Raw genomic sequence first — 17,704 nt, forward strand, 5'->3', positions numbered from 1 at the left:
AATCATTGGTTGCTGATTTCAATGCATGATCATCAGTTACTCTGTGAAATACAAATAAAACAGTGTAATTTATAAAGTTTTAAAAAATATTTCACAATTTTACTTTTTTGATAAAGCCGATCATGATTTTACTTTGCTTCTCGGTTCGTAACATTTAAATTAATATTGAATTTCTCCCCTTGTGTGCAGAACTGGTTATTGTGTGACCCAGACCAGCAAATGTAACACTGTGACTATCCTGACTACTGGGGCCAAGGAACCATGGTGACGGTGACTGCAGGTAAGAAACATGCCTTCTTTCTGTGCTGTTGAATTTGCTTCGTTGTTTCACATTTCTGTTTATTTTAGTCATTAATGATTTAACCGAAACTTTGCATTCTGTGTTTACAATGTTTCATTTAATTACGCTGCAAAGGGATTGAACAATTCTTCTGCTTCTCGGCAAAAAAAAAGCTATGGGAGTTTTAAGGACTTGTTTGAGTGATTTGCCTTTTATCTGCTGATGAGGATTTGTGCCTATCTTACTTTAAATGCATGAGTTTTGTTATATAGTTTGGTGTTTCTACGATGTTTAATCTCGGTGACATCTGATTGCTGCAAGTTTTCTAATCGACTGAAAACATTGTGTTTAAAAGTGTTGGAAATAAGATTGTAGACAGGAAACCGAGTGCTATCGAGGTCAAAAAGTCATTTTAAACTATGGGTTTTAAAATAAATGTTTGTCATTTTTATTTGTGTTAACTGCGCTGAAAAATATCAATATCATGTTGACGAATGTTCATCTTAAATAAGTGAAATGCTACCATAACTAAGAACAACACAGTTAACACTGGGTCAGGTTTAAATGAAAACAACTTGAAACACTAAAATGCAGTAATATCGCCCGATATTATTAAATAAATCGTGAAAATCAACAGAATGCATTAAACATGATCCATCGAAATACAATTATTCTGCCATTGTTTCATATTTCTGTTTATTTTAATAAATGACTTGTTCAATGAAAGGCGATTTCGTACGATGTATTCAGGTTGACTTGAAATGTTGCATCTGATTCTGCTGAAAGGACTTAGGTAATTAATCAGTTGTTGGATTCAGCCTCTCTGTGTTGTGATTTGGTGTTAAGTGCTGAGGAGAGTATATGCCTGGGTTACTTTGAACAGTTAAAGCTCGTGGACCTGTTAGGTGATTCTACAACGTGTAATGTCGATCACATCTGCTTAAACCATTATGAAGGAGGGTTATAGTTACAAAGCAGGCAGGCTTTTTAATAAATATTGATAGATGTATTGATGCATTTTTATTTCAGTGCTAATTGCAGATTCAACAATTAATATTTTGTTTCCGATACTCCTATTTAATACTTGAGGTAATAATGCAATGTTAAAGCAGCGAATTTTAACTGTGATGGGGAGTTAAATGAATATAACTCAAACGGCTATAATGCGGCAATATTTCCCAAGATTACAACAATAAAAAATAGTATCGATGAACATTTAGCAGATAATCTGTGCTATCCACAACCCTGCTGCAAATCCCAGCACAATTAATAGCAGCCGGACAAATGCAAAGGTTCCAGCAATTTCGATTTTTTTTTAATGTAATACACACTGATCGCACTGCAGTGTTTAGTTCAAACAGGGATTTTAAATTAATTGGTTCCTCTCTGTTTTACGCAAGTTGAAAGGTGCAAATTAATTATCAATATTAAATGCATTTTGTAAATTGCAGCTAGCTAATTTAATATATTTGCCGGGTTGCTGAACCTCTGCTGTGCAGCCAAACAGCGTTGTTCCTTCAATTTTAGACCATTATCACTAAGCCAATTTTAAACAGTTTGCAGTTAATGAATTGCTCAATGATTCTATTCAAATTCAGAGAAAGTTCTCCAGGCTGGAGATGGACAAACATTGCAATTGAAGCAGGTTGGCTTAATTATAAATGTAACTTCTGAATTGAAGAACAACAACCAATCTTGCAAAGCTGTGAGATATACGGGTTGAATTAAATGGAAGCTACCTTTAATTCTCATTAAAATCGTTGTTCTTTTTGCTCGTTGAATTTCAGTGACTCGGGTGATGCAGAGGAATTGTTATCTCTCAGTTCTGCATTGATGGTTGTGGATCTTAATTTCAATAAGCAGCATTATATATTTAACAAGAAAATGCTGAAAAAGTACTCAGCAGGACTGGCAGCATCTGTCCATGGAGAAGCAGAGATCTGAAGAAGAGTAATACCGATTCGAAACGTTAACTCTGTTTCTCTCTCCACTGATGCTGCCAGACGTGCTGAGTTTTTCCAGCATTTTCCGTTTTTATATCAGATTCCCAGCATCCGCAGCATTTTATTTTCATTATATATTTAAAACACATTTACGTGCATTGTGTGGATTACCGGAGTGGTATATCGAAGCTTGGCTGTATTATTATCTAGGGGAGGCTCCGAAAATGGCGACAAACTGCCAGGGCTACATTAATTATTAAAAATAAAACTGCTGTTGAAATGTGGGATGATATTTAAACTCCGGAGTCCTGCTTTAGTGACTAGAGGATATTGCAATCCATTTTTTATTACCGATTTGAGTACCCGGATAGTGTTTGAACAATGTTAAGCTACCCACTTATAAATCTATCATGTGAAATACACGTTTAGAACAGAAAAGCTTTTATGTCGTGCCAACATAGTCACAAACATGAAAAGCTTACACGGGTGTAGGTATAGGAGCACATTCTTATAAATTTTAGATAATCTTTATTTATTAAAAGTAAAATAATATATTTGTCCGAATGTGTATGGAATTATTTGTTTAATTTAAGAAATGTCACCTTAATTTAATTAAGCCTATTATTAACAAGAGACAAATCAGAAGAAGAATAAAATTATCAACTAATTTGACATAATAGGGTAAAATATCAACAACGCGAAAATAGAATCTAAGATCAGTGCAAATTCATTACAAAAAATCTCTCAAATGTGCTGTGCTGAGTCCAGGATTAAAGTAGAAACTCATGGTTGGAGAATTTTAAAAATTATTTTCAATTAACTTGGAAAAAAAACATGTTTCTTACTCAACTGCCTTCAGCTGCATTGGATGTTGCTGTACAATTTAATGAATTACCTTCCTGTTTTGCCTCAGCAGTTTCAATGGTTACACATAATTCTGAAATTATGTCAGTGAATAATCGGAGTTCAGTTTAAATATCTCCCGATTTGTTAAATTCTTGCTCTGTTACAATGTCCCTGTTATAGGCATAAATTACACTCAATGTAAATTATTTTGATGTACCTGTTCTCAGCCAAACTAACTCTAAGGCTGTTGTGAAAACTGTACACAGACAGGGAGAAATTGCTGGAGCTTTTCAATTTAGAATCAGCTCAATTTCAGAGAAGTGACGTGGTCATAAATTTACAAAAGTTTTAATCTATTCAAACGGATTAATGGATACTGGAGAAGTCTATCTTTAAGAGAATGATTTTTGCATTGTTTACATCTGTTCTGTTTCTATCTGTGTTGTCACTGTGTGAGAATCAGGCGCCTCCTGGCTGGTTGTGAACTTTCTGGTTCATTCTCCTGTATTTCAGGGAATTAATTTCGATCCATTTATTTAAGAAGTTTGTATCTCGGAGAAAGGTACAAATCTGTCCTTAAGTTTGAGAAGCTGTCTCAGAATTAAGATCAGTATCCCAGTTTGTGGAATTCAGAAGGAATGCAAAGTGTAGAAAGATATTTTATCTGTTCAGTGTTTGTTGTATCAGAGCCGGGGTTTGTTGGTGGTCCAGTCTAAATGCAAGTTTTAACGAACAGTGCAGAATAGAGGGTGTTTTAGAATGCATCCCACCATTACTATTCCGGAAATACAACGCTTCACAGGACTGTGCAAATAGAGTTTTAGTATAATTCAACTGTTCTGTATCTGACATGAGAATGTTGGCACTGTCAATGTTCAAGGAACTTTAATCAGTATCAAGCATATTGAGTGCTCCGAACTAGATATGCAAAAGTAAATGATTCAATTCCTCCAATGAAGTAGCAGATCGTTAATTTAAGTACATTTCATTCGAAAAAAAAGCCAAGTTTGTGATGAAGGGATGATGGTTAAACATTTTCAATATCAGATAATAATTGAATCAGATTGACCTGATCTAAAGCACAATTTCAGGACAGTTAAATGAACTGACTGTAACGTTACCTTCTGCGATATAATCGAATCTGGAAAGAAATTGTGCAACTTAAGTGGACAGTATAGTGCCTTACTCAGTGTCTCATACAAACTACGGTGGGAATGAAAGCTGGAAAAATATGAATTTAACTTAATTCAATGCAGAACCCGATCCCAAGTGTCCTAACGGTATTTGATGAACTATAATAGAGGCAGTTTTACTCTTGTTCTAAGGGCTTTACTAGGGCTGTGGGTTTGATGTGGAAATTCAATGTTCTTCTCTCGTGTATCTAATCAGTGCAGTCCGTGAACTGTGAACATTTGATTGTGCAGTGTAGATGTATCACCTTTTTCTGCCCATGTATCTATTCATGCATCCATTTTTCCATCCATCGATTGATCGGTCTATCTATCTATCTGTCTGTATGTCTGTCTCTCTCTGTCTCTATCTCTCGATCAATATCTCTTTATCTCTCTATCTATCCGTCTATCTATGTATCTATGTATCTATGTATCTATCTATCTATCTATCTATCTATCTATCTATCTATCTATCTATCTATCTATCTATCTATCTATCTATCTATCTATCTATCTATCTCTTTGACTTTCTATCTCTTTAACTTTCTATCTATTTAACTTTCTAGCTCTTTAACTTTCTATCTCTTTAACTTTCTATCTATCAACCGATCTATCTATGATTAAAATGGATTATTTGTAAACATCATTGAAGATTGGCAATTTTGGAGAGTTAATTCGGAATTGTGATTGGCCGAAAGCCAACCGTCCATGCTATCAAATAGTCTCATTGAACAACTCTGGGTCATGCTTTATAAAAGTGCTAAAAGTTTGTCTGTAAGTAATGAAGCTAGTCAATCCACCGGTCGGAGTTACATAATCTTTAGAGAAAATGCTGCCAAGCATCATCAAAGTTTATCCCCTGAAAACAGCAACATGTTGATCAAGAAACTAGAATAGGTTCGTGTAAAAACCCTTCTGGCCCACTGATGTCCTTCATGGAAGATAATCCGCCATCCTGGCCCAGAGATAGCTAAATGTTGCTGCATTAAAATAGTCATTTGCTGGTGATAAGAGGTTGATAGTAAAATACTTTAAGCGAGAGCTCAGTGGAAATAATGTGCAAGGGTCTAAAGTGAAAGTGTTTGAGGAATGATTGATGTTTTCCTCAAAAGAGGAGCAAGAGCTGGAGGAAGCCCAGGTTACAATATCCCTTATTTAACTCGCAATTATGTGGTCTCATGGGCAGTATTTCCCTTTTCCGACTTGTGCCTCATTTTTTTTACAAGACTGGCCATCATGGGGGCGTGTCCCGTCGGGCATATCAACTCCTAAATGCAGTTTATGACCAGAGTATTTTGGAAATAAATGATACCAATATTAAACTTCGAACAATTTGCTTATTTCATAAGCACAAATCAAATTTTTAACTTGTTCAATTGACTCTTCATTCCCAGCGACACCGTCTCCCCCCACCCTCTACGCTCTGCTCTCCTCCTGTGAACAAGCAAACACTGCCGGCTCCGTGACCTACGGCTGTTTGGCTGCGGACTACTCCCCCGAAATCACCAGCGTTTCCTGGAAGAAAGATCAAGAGACGATCACTGCTGGATTGAAGACTTACCCATCAGTGCTGAACAAGGAGGGAACCCACACCCTGAGCAGCCAGTTAACCATCACCGAATCAGAGGTGGGAAGCAGCACAATCTACTGCGAGGTTCGACGGAGCGACTCGGTCTGGGTGAAGGAAATGCCAGGTTCGTGTTGTGGGATGCACAGGGCGGCAGGGCCGGGGCTGGGTGAAGGGTAAACGTGGTCAGCAAATGAGTTATGTTTAAATTCTGCATCACATGGGTTAGAATGGAGTGAGAGTATTGTGTATAGTTCAGGTGCCCATATCACACTTAGTGTATTGTGGATACCTGTATTCTCCACATCACACTTAGTGGATTGCGTAGAGTTCTGGCCTCCACATCACACTTAGTGTGATATGGACAGCTCTGGTCTCCGCATCACAGTTATTGCACTGTGGACAGTTTTATTCTCCACATCACAACGTAGTGTACTGTGTATAATTAAGGTCTCCACATCACAATAGGTGTACTGTGTGCAGTTATCCCCTCCATATCACACCGAGTATACTGTATGCAGTTCTGGTTTCCACGTAAGGAGAATGCTACAGAGGCGTCACAATAGGAGCTAAACTACTTACAAGGACAATACCAGAGCTGATAGATTACATCTGTCAAGTAAGAGCGAATAGGCTGGTGGTCTATTCTCGACAAAATAAAAATCTGTGGTGGGACCGAATAAAGGTCCTCAGACTTCTGAAATAATTTGATAGATTACACAAGAATTAGAGCTCATGTTTACAACAGAATGTTAAAAAAAAACAATTGGCAAATCTGAATCTTCTTTACACCAAGGATGAGCAGAATGTGGGACTTCTTGTAGGTGAGACGTTACTGAGACCCTGTTCAGGGGAATCTTAATAGATACATGAGGGAGATTGTAAAGAAGGTGGTTTTTATACTGCAAGATGAAGTAGAGCGAGAGGAAGTTCTTGTGGATCCTAAAGTCCAGCATTGAACTATGGGGCCGGCTGGCCTGGTTCTGTCCTGTGGATTTTATGTAAATAGTTTTACAGTTTTTAATTGTTTGGTTTGAAGCAAAATTATTTCCAAATAATATGAATTTTCTTGCAGATATTGTGGTGCATCATCCAACTGTTCTCCTCACCGTGAGTCCCAGTGACGAAATCACAAGCAGCAGATTTGCAACCATCGTCTGTTCAATCGTTGACTTCCGTCCAAATTCAATCAACGTGAAGTGGATGAAGAATGGACAGGCCATGGACTCGGGCTTCGTCACCTCTCCCGGCTTTGAAGTGAACGGGAACTTCTCAGCGACCAGTCAGCTGACAGTCCCCGCTGGGGACTGGTTCAGTCACACGCTCTATACCTGCCTGGTCACTCATAAAGGGGTCACTCAAAGCCGAAACATCACCAAACCTGATGGTAAGAGACACAACCCAAGAAATTTCAAGGCCATTCTTGGTGCCTATCTCTGTCCAAGCCAAGAATTATTTTGGAATGATGAAAATTCAGAGAATGTCTCCCATTTGCCAATTTGCCCGCTTGCGTTTCCTTCCAAACGAAACAAAAACACACTGAAGTAATCCTATCATATACACAGCGTCTTTATCAGCATCAGATTGTCCTAAAACACTTAACAGCCAATGAATGACCGTGAAAATGTGCTCATTGTCGTAAAGCAGAATATTCAGCAGCGATTTGCTGTACAACAGTTTCCTATAAACTGGGACATGATGCTGACTGGATTTATTTATGTATTAATTGATTTCATTCTGTATGATGAGGGACACATGCTGTCCAGCAAACAGACACACTTTAGCTAATCATTTACATTTTTTTTTCAGATTTCCAGCAATATTTGGATTTTAGAACTAAATAACATTTTTGGTTTTGCTGCTGGGGAGGGTTCAAAGTAACTCAGGAGGGGCGTAGGAACAAGGAGTGAATGTCAGAGAGTAATACCAGGGTGCATGGAATTCTGGGAGAGGCAGCTAACACTAAAAGAGGGTATAGTCAGTTAATAGATGGAGTCAGGAGAAGGGAGCATGCAATGAAGCCTAAATCAGTCTTGCACTGCATGTATGTGAATGCACGGAGTATAGTTAATAAAATTTGGGAGTTACTGTCGTAGATTGTCTTGTGGGACTATGATGTTAGGGCGATAACGGAGATAACGGTAAGCTTAAGGAAGGGCAAAATTGGGTGTTAAATATTCCTGGTTACAAGATGTTCAGAAAAGACAGGAGAGGGCATAGAAACGGGGTGGGGTGGTCGTGGCGTTTTTGGTTAAGGAGAATATTGCAATACTGGAGAAAAAAATGTGTCAGGCGATTCAAGGACAGAGCCAATTTGGCTGGTGCAAAGGAATAAGAAGGGTGCAAGTACATTGCTGGGTGTAATGTGTACACCGGAATAGCCAGTGGGAAGATAGAGAGGAGCAAGGAAATAACAGAGAGGTTTAAACATCATCGAGTAGTTATAATGGAGGGGGTAGGGGTTCATTACCCGAATATATACTGGGATAGTGGTACCGTAAGGGGCAGTGAGGGAGCAGCATTCCTAGATTATACTCTGGAGAATTTCCTACAGCAGTGTCCAGTGCAAGAAGAAAGGAGGCACTGCCTGACATCGTTCTTGGGATTGAGGTGGGCCAAGTAAATAAATTGACAGGAGGGGAGCATTTAGGGGACAGTGATCATTGTATCATAAGGTTTTGGATGACGGTGGAAAATCACATTGATCAATCCAGGGTAAGAATAGTCAACTTGCAGACAGCGGACTTCAATGGAGCAAGAATGGGGCTGGGCCTGATAGACTGGAACCAAAGGTTGGTGGGAAAAACAGTAGCTGAACAATCGGCTAACTTCAAAGGTGAGATGGTTTCGGCACAGTCAAAGTATGTTCCCTCAAAAGGGAAGGGCTGGAGAAGCCAATCCAGAGCTCACTGGATGGCAATGGAGATAGAAATTAAGTTAAGGAAGAAAAGGTGTGCTTACAGCAGGTGCCGGGAAGCAAATACATTTGAGAATCAAGCTGAATACAGGAGGTTCAGAAGGGATGTGTAAAAACAAATACGAGAAGCAAAGAGGGATTATGAAAAAAGACTGACAGCTAACGTAAAAGGAAATCCCAAAGTATTCTAGAAGCATATGAACCATAAAAGGGTTGTAAAAGGAGGAATAGGCCGATTAAGGATCAAAAAGGAGATTTACACATAGAGACAAGAAGCTTGGCTGAGGTGTTAAATGAATACTTTGCAGCTGTCTTTACCTACGAGGTAGATGCTGCCCAGGCCATGGTGACAGAGGAGGAAACTCAGTCACTAGAAGGGTTTAAAATTGATAAGGAGGAGGCATTGCATCAGCTGTCGGCACTTAAAGTTGATAAGGCACCGGGACCGGGTGAGATGCGTCCAATAGAACTGAGGGAAGTGAGAGTGGAAATTGCAGAGACACTGACAAAAATTTTTCAGCGTTCCCTGCATTTTGGGGAGGTGCTGGAGGACTGGAGAATTGCAAATATTATGCTCTTGTTCAACAAAGTTTATAAAAGTCTGCCCTGCAATTACAGACGAGTCAGTTTAACTTCGGTGGTGGGGAAACTTCTGGAAATAATTATTCCGGATGGAATTAATATCATATGGGATAATGTAGATTGATTAGGAAGAGTCATCATGGATTTATTAAAGGAAAATCCTGTATAACTAACTTTCTGGAGTTTTTTCAAGAGTTAACAAAGATGGTTAATGAGGGCAAGGCCGTTGATGTGGTCTATATGGACTTCCAAAAGGCTTTCGATACAACACACAACAGACCTGTGAGGAAAGTTATAGATCATGGAATTAAAGGGACAATAGCTAAGTGGGTAAATATTTATATATATAAATGATCTAGATCTTGGTTTACAGGGGACAGTTTAAATGTTTGTGGACGACGCAAAACTTGGGAGAATTTGGGGAAACGTGATGTCACACTGACAAAGCAGGCAGTCCCGGGCCCTAACAGTTGATGTTGAAGTCGGTACCTCTCACAATACAGTACTCGATCAGTACTACATTTCTGGTATCAGCTACACTTGTGTTCAAACATCTGGAGTGGGGATTGAACCCATGTTCTTTCTGAATCAGAATCCCCCGATGATCAGGATTCCATCAACTCACAAAACACGGTGACATTTTGTTCAAAAGTTGGATAGTGAGTGAGGAGTCATTGGTTTTAATTTTATCCGAAAATGATTGTTCATATTGTGAGTAGGATCGATGTCTGCAGGCCTTTACTGGTAATTGCCCACGACTTCAATTCCGACAAAGATGTGCACTTTATTTCTGCTGCTGTTTTCAGATTGAGCAGCGCTGATAGCAGTTTTCATCGTCTCGGCTGCAATCCTTTGAGTACAAAAGTCTAATGAGTGATCGAATTGCGGTGTTTCGGTTAATTAATGAAATTGGAAAAGGGGAGAAATGTTTAGTCCTCCAAATTAGGGATAGGAAAATCCTGAGGAAGGCGATTTTGACAACATTTTCCTCACACTGTGAAATATTATCACTTTCCTTTTCCCCAAGATTTTCTGAGGCTGGGAATCAATTGACATTTCAAAAAAAGAGATTAACATTGTTTTTTTGAAAATGTTATCGCACGTGACAGAACGGGGAGGATAAATGGGGTTAAGGCGCACATTATCCTTACAGAGAGACATAGAGGGCTGAATGGTCTCTTCCTGTGCTGTGAGCATTCTATCATTCTCTCATTCCTTGATTTCGGGACGAGTGATAATCTGTCTATAAAACAATTGTACCTGAATTTATTCACATTGTTGCACCGGCATTTGGTTTATCCAGTCCCAGTGGTTCTGGCTGGAAATACACATGGAATGTTATGGAGTCTCCCGGAATTATTGCAAGTCACTGACCTTCAAATAATGATGGCCTTTACATGGCAGGGAGAGGTCAAATAAATATTCCCGTCGTGAGAGTGAAAGCTGAATACTGGGTTTCTGATTCTGAAGATGATGTTTTGGTTGACATTCATTTCTGCTTCACAGTTTCCGACTGCACCGATCCCGTAATTACTCTACAGCCGCCGCCAATAGAACAGGTCTTACTGGAGGCGACAGTGACCTTAACCTGCATTGTGAGTAACGCCCCTTATGGAGTCCTCGTGAATTGGACACAAGAGCAGAAGCCTTTGAAATCAGAGATTGCTGTCCAGCCGGGAAAGGATCCTAACAGCGTGGTCAGCCACCTGAATATCTCAACACAAGCCTGGCTGAGTGGGGCTGAGTTCTACTGCGTGGTGAGCCATCAGGATCTGCCGACTCCTTTAAGAAATTCCATCCACAAGGAAGAACGTAAGTGGTGAGAATGAATCAATAAGTGAGCTAGTGTGCAAATTCCCAGTGTAAGTTTAAGAACCAATAATTAGTGTACAGTGCATTAATGAGCTAGTCTGATTGGTAATTCCACTAACTAAAATCCCTAGGCCCGTACATGAAGCATTCCAGCAGTAAATTCATAAGTAGGTGAATGAACAAGAAACTGTACTGCAGGGTTTGATGATATAAGGTGGGAGGAGCTTGGTGTACAGTTTAGACACCAGCACAGAACCGTTCCGCCGAATGGCCTGTTACTGATGAAACTTTCCAATCCAATCCCGCATATTCTCAGTGTAAATGATTGCATCCACATCTGCTCCGAGCTAGAAAGCCGGTCAGACCCTAAAGTGGAAAATGGAGATCTTGAAAAGTCAAAACAAAACACATTTCTCTCACAATCTAACCACCGGTGTCATTTTCTCTGGAATTCTCCAGTTTTTTTTTTGACATTTATTGTAAATTTTTTGCAGCTAAATATCCGCGGGAACCATCCGTCTCTGTCCTCCTGCCCCCGGCTGAAGATGTCTCCGCTCAGAGATTCATCTCCCTCAGCTGCTTAGTGAGAGGTTTCTCCCCCCGAGAGATCTTCGTCAAGTGGACCATCAATGACAAGCCGGTGAATCCGGGGAACTACAAGAACACCGAGGTGATGGCGGAGAACGGCAATAACTCCTTCTTCATGTACAGCCTGTTATCCATTGCAGCGGAGGAGTGGGCCAGCGGCGCTTCTTACTCCTGTGTGGTGGGACATGAAGCGATTCCCTTGAAGATCATCAACAGAACGGTTGATAAATCCAGCGGTAAACCGAGTTTTGTGAATATTTCCCTTGCACTGATGGACACCGTCAATTCATGTCAATGAGAATCTATCGCTTACATTTCGTACTTTAGTAGAAATAATAAAGTATTTTCCTCCAATTGTGAATTAAATACACAGCTACTTAATTAATTGTGTTTTCTAGTTTTGCTAATGTTAGGCCTGTTTAGTTGATGTCGGGAATTTACAGGTCTCAGACCTGAGTCTTGTACAATCAGTGCACCCAGCTCAGATACACCCTGGGTTAGAGACAGAATAATTCTCATCCATTACAGAATTCTGCAAAGTTACTTCACCAACTTGCCCCTCGCTGAGGTGAATTCTGACAATGTCCCATTTCCCACCAGCACACACAGCAGCAGCATTTAGATCCCGTTGTTCCTGTTTAATGTCCATCCATTCAAAGTTCTACCAGCTGGAAGTTGCCGCATCGCACCCACTGGGAACTGAAGTGAGGGTCACACGGGAACGCTAAATATTACTCCACTTAACCAACATAGAAAGAGGGGACGGCATTAGTTAACGCAATGTACCAGCACCTCCCCAACAGAGACAACCGGAGGGGAAATTGTTTAGCCAACGAGAGGGAGTGGAGAGGGGAACATTAACTCACTAAACTCCCAGTCGCAGAGCAGAGGGTTTAGAAGTCAACAGCTGTCTATGATATGGGTTCAGGTACAAGGCGGCTTCTAGATTCCTGCGCTCATATTGTAATCTTCAATCATGGCAATCATGGTGCAACATGATAACTTTGAAACGCTTTTCAATCTCCTGTTCTTGTGAATCATAAGATGCCAATGATTTCTCATAATCCAAAACTGAACTGCTGATTCAATCCTTCCCATTTTTCCAGTTATGTTCCTAATGTTTCTGGGTACTTCTGTTTAATTCTTGCATTCTATCGCTTGATGTCTCATTGAACCCCACAGAAAACACATTCATTCACAGAATACAGAATAGTGTTCTCCATCGATCATACCTTCACGGTCAGGCCACGTTTTTCATGTTCAGAGATATGTGGAACAATAATAAAAAAAGCACACACACTGACACAAGCTCATAAACACACACGCACACAAACACACACACACACGGACTCACAAACAAACACACACACGCACACACACACAACAAAGGCACACATGCATTCTGACTCAAGATCTCTCTCTCTCCCAGACAAACACATACAGAGGCACACAGGCACAAACACACGCACACACAAACACTGACAGGAAAAAAATGCACACAAACACTAGTACATAAAAATACACTCACACATACAGGCTCACACACACACACACACACACACACACACGCACACAAATACACACACACAGACAAAGACAGACTCACACACACCCTGGCACATGATAACACACACACACACACAACAAAGGCACACACGCATTTAAACACAAGATTTATCTCTCTCTCTCTCTCACAGACAAACACACACACAGGCACAAACACGTGCACACACAAACACTGACAGAAAAAATGCACACACACTGGTACGTAAAAATACACACACACACACACGCAGACTCTCTCACACACGCGCACACACAATCTCTCAAAGACACACTCACACACACCCTGGCAGAAGGTCACACACACACACAACAAAGACACTCATGCATTCTGAAACAAGATGTCTCTCTCCATCTCAGAGACAAACACACACAGAGAGACACAGAGACAAACACACGCACATGCAGACACTGACAGAAATAATGCACACACTGGTACATAAAGGTACACACACACACAAACAAACACAGACACACGCAGCCACATGCTGACGCAAGCTTATAAGCACACACAAACGCAAAGAAGCACACACACAATCTGACTCAAGTTCTCTCTCACGCACACACAAATATGCACACATACAGACACAAGCACAAACAAGCGCATACGCGGACACAAACAAAATTGCATACACACACGTACACAAAGGTAGGCACACACACACGCACACACACACACACACACAAACGCACACCCGCTAGATCATGCACACATGCCTGAACACATAAACACAGACTGACATACACACAGACAGACAAAAGCAAACAGACAGGCACAGAGGCGCACACACACACACACACAAACATACATAAACAAACACACACACACACACAAACATACATAAACAAGCACACACATCCACACACAAACGAAAACACACACAAACATACATAAACAAGCACACACACACACACCACTAGATCATGCACACATGCCCGAACACATAAACACAGACTGACATACACACAGACAGACAAAAGCACACAGACAGACAGAGAGGCACACACACACACACAAACATACATAAACAAGCACACACATTCACATACACACACACACACACACAGACATTGACACAGATATGCGTACACACACGCACTTACAGACACTCAAACACATGCATAAACGAGCACACATACAGGCACACACAGGCATCCACATGCAGGCAGACAGACACACACACAAACACACATATATACATAGAGACAAAGACACACTCGCACACACACAAGCACACACAATCACACAAGCATATACACACACCCACGCACAAGCACACACACCTGCGCACAAGCGCACACACACACACACACACACATACATATACAAAAAAGTCACACAATCAAAAGACACGTGTAAACACACACCTCCACACGCTGATAAATATACACCCACAAACACACACACAGGCAGAAGATCACACACACACACACAAACATACACAGGCACACAGAAACACACACACACACACAGACGCACACACGCATATACTTACACACATTTCCACACACACACAGGTTCATACACACACAAGGAAAAAGAGACACACATACACAAACACACACACGCATACACACACACACACACACACACACACAGACACACACACACATACACATACGTACACAAGCACCAGCATACATACACACAGATGCTTATGCACAGAGCCACACACACAAGCACACACAAATGCACATGCAAACACTGACCCACACACTAATAAACATACACAGGCAAACACACAGGCATACACACAAACAAACCCACACACACACTCACAAGAGCACATATATACACAGAAAACATGCAGTCATGCACACTCACAGTAAAACACCACAAACATGCACATATGCAAACACATACTCACAAATATACACACACACTCAGCAAACAGTCAAACACACATACATACACAGGTGCACACACAAACACCACACACACACACATGCACACAGACACGCACACACACACACACACACGCACACACCTAAAAACGCAGATACTCTCTCACACACATGCCCTCACAGTCACACACTTACAAACATGTGTACGCACACAAACACATATGCATATATACACACACAACAGACACAAATACAGATGTACACAACCCCGTTTGCAGACTCATACAGGACATGTAAACATACACATGAACATGTTCATTACTATGCTTCAATGAACACAACAATATAGATCTAAAGACACACTATCACACACAATAATACACTTACATAGGCATTTCTACAAACACATTAAAACATTGACACACGGGCACACAGACACACAGATGATCAGACCTAACATTTTCAGAAACACAGAACAAGAAACAACTGAATATATTCACGCACTCATAAAAAAACAAAAACATAAACACACGCTTTAGTACACATGGACACGTAAACATACATAAACACATCGTTATAAATATCCATCAACGCATACATAAACGCACACCTTAACATACTCACACGCTCATGGGGTCACCATTATTAACATAGCCAACATAGAATATAAAAAGGCACAATATAAGATATATTAACAGGCATGGAAATAAACAAACTCTTTAACACAGACATTAATAAGTGAACATAAAGATTAACGCATAAAGTCACATTAACACACTGATACACACACATTTACAAATGAACAAACATACACACACAGGAGCGCCACACATAAATAAGCATATCAACACTCATGCCACATGAACACACACATCAACCCTCATATAACATGGCACATAAACACAGTTAAAGGCAGAGCAAGAGATACTCCTGCACACATATGCAAATATTAAAAAACAAAGGCAAATGCCAAGCTACAGACGAAAGAATAATACAAATATATTTTGTTAACGGACACATCTTCCAAAAATTTCTGGGAGCACATAAAGACCCAGGAAACACACTGAAGCAATGTTTTAATTGTAAATTGATTTAAGTTAATTATATGCCAAACATTCCCATCACAAATAAACAAATAAGATGAAAATTCACCAAAGATATCTTACAGAGTTCAGAGTCTCGGAATTAGTAGCTATCAGTACCTATCATTAAAATAATTGTTATCAATTGGTAAACCTCCTGCAATTTCCATCATAATATAATCAAAAGATAGGTCAGTACGAAATTTGTTCCAAAATAAACTGGTGTCGAAGGGGAAAAGAACACGTTTTCCAATAGGGAAAGGATGAGGAATGTAAAGTGAGAACAGCTGTGGAGTTAGTAACAGACAGAGATTGCTGAGAGTCACTAATTCATTAATAGATATGTATTGAAAATTGAATTAGAGAACAAACCAATTGCTTGAGGAAGATACAATACAATTAATATATATATAAAAAAACAACAAGACACCCTCGATTAATAAGAATGTAATTAAAATTTCTCGGTTCTATCCCTGCAGATTCCACAGACCGCATGTGGATTGAAGAAAATGAGGACGATAACGGGAACATCTGGACAACCGCTTCCACATTCATTGTCTTGTTCTTCCTGAGCATTTTCTATAGCACTGCCGTCACTCTGGTGAAGGTGAGAAGATTCAATCCACTAACACTACAATCTGACAGAAGCGGTTTGAAAACTTTCTAAATGTTTCAACAACTAAAAACTATAACATAAATGCACCAGATCATAAACATCTGCTTCATTATTTTCTCCCTCTTTTACAGATCAAGTGATCGGTTGAATTTCGGACCCAGTAGCTTTTCCTCAGCTGTTCATTAAGATCTCTGTATTCCAATTTAAAATATGTTCTCTTGGTGATCCCGAATCTGTAACCGAACCTGTAACAGTATTTCCGTTTCCCTGTATGAAATGTGCGAGATGATAATGGTTGTAATGTAATTGTAGCATCTAATTTCCCTGGAGTTAGGATTTCAATTGTAATTAAGTAACTTTTCTCATTCCTTATTCACTATTGTTCCCTTCCCTTTCCGTTAAGCCGCTGTTTTCTCTTTCTGATCTATGTTCCAGTGGTACATACAGTTTACCAACTTAGAGCGCATGTGTTCTGTTCTCAATGTGACCTCAGGCGTTATACTCACTTCTGTTAACTTTAAAATAAACTTTCCTGTAAAATATCCTCTGACATTGCGAATAAATCTGGAATGAAAAGTGAACTAACTGTGACTTTGCTGAATTCCTTTCTCCAAGACCCATCGACACTGTTCCATTTTCCCTATTACACGTTTCTCCCAGTTTTACTGGTCCTGTCTGGGATCTATTTGCCCACAAGTCTCCACTAGGCCGCCCATCGGTGTATCGAGGCCTTTACCTCTGCCTGTTTCTGGCAATTGCCAGAGGTAGAATGATTGAACTGGGAGGGTCACCTCAGTGATTTCACTCATACTCTGGGTGGCCACAGTCATATGTCAGGCAATTCTAAAGAGCAGGAATCGGCTTCATCAGAGGCTGATACACGACAGGATA

At 40.1% G+C, this 17,704-nt stretch overlaps 1 gene segment (V, D, J or C); it reads left to right on the top strand.

Moving 5' to 3' along the window:
• Positions 1-168: 168 nt before the first annotated feature.
• Positions 169-17,392, top strand: LOC144698515 (Ig heavy chain C region, membrane-bound form-like). The segment is given in 7 exon segments: positions 169-280; positions 5,636-5,935; positions 6,884-7,195; positions 10,814-11,119; positions 11,614-11,943; positions 16,677-16,804; positions 16,945-17,392. Coding segments are annotated over 7 exon segments (1,404 nt in total).
• The last annotated feature ends 312 nt before the right edge of the window (positions 17,393-17,704 follow it).

This window comes from Cetorhinus maximus, chromosome 23 (genome assembly GCF_964194155.1).
Source record: "Cetorhinus maximus chromosome 23, sCetMax3.hap1.1, whole genome shotgun sequence".
NCBI lineage: Eukaryota > Metazoa > Chordata > Chondrichthyes > Lamniformes > Cetorhinidae > Cetorhinus > Cetorhinus maximus.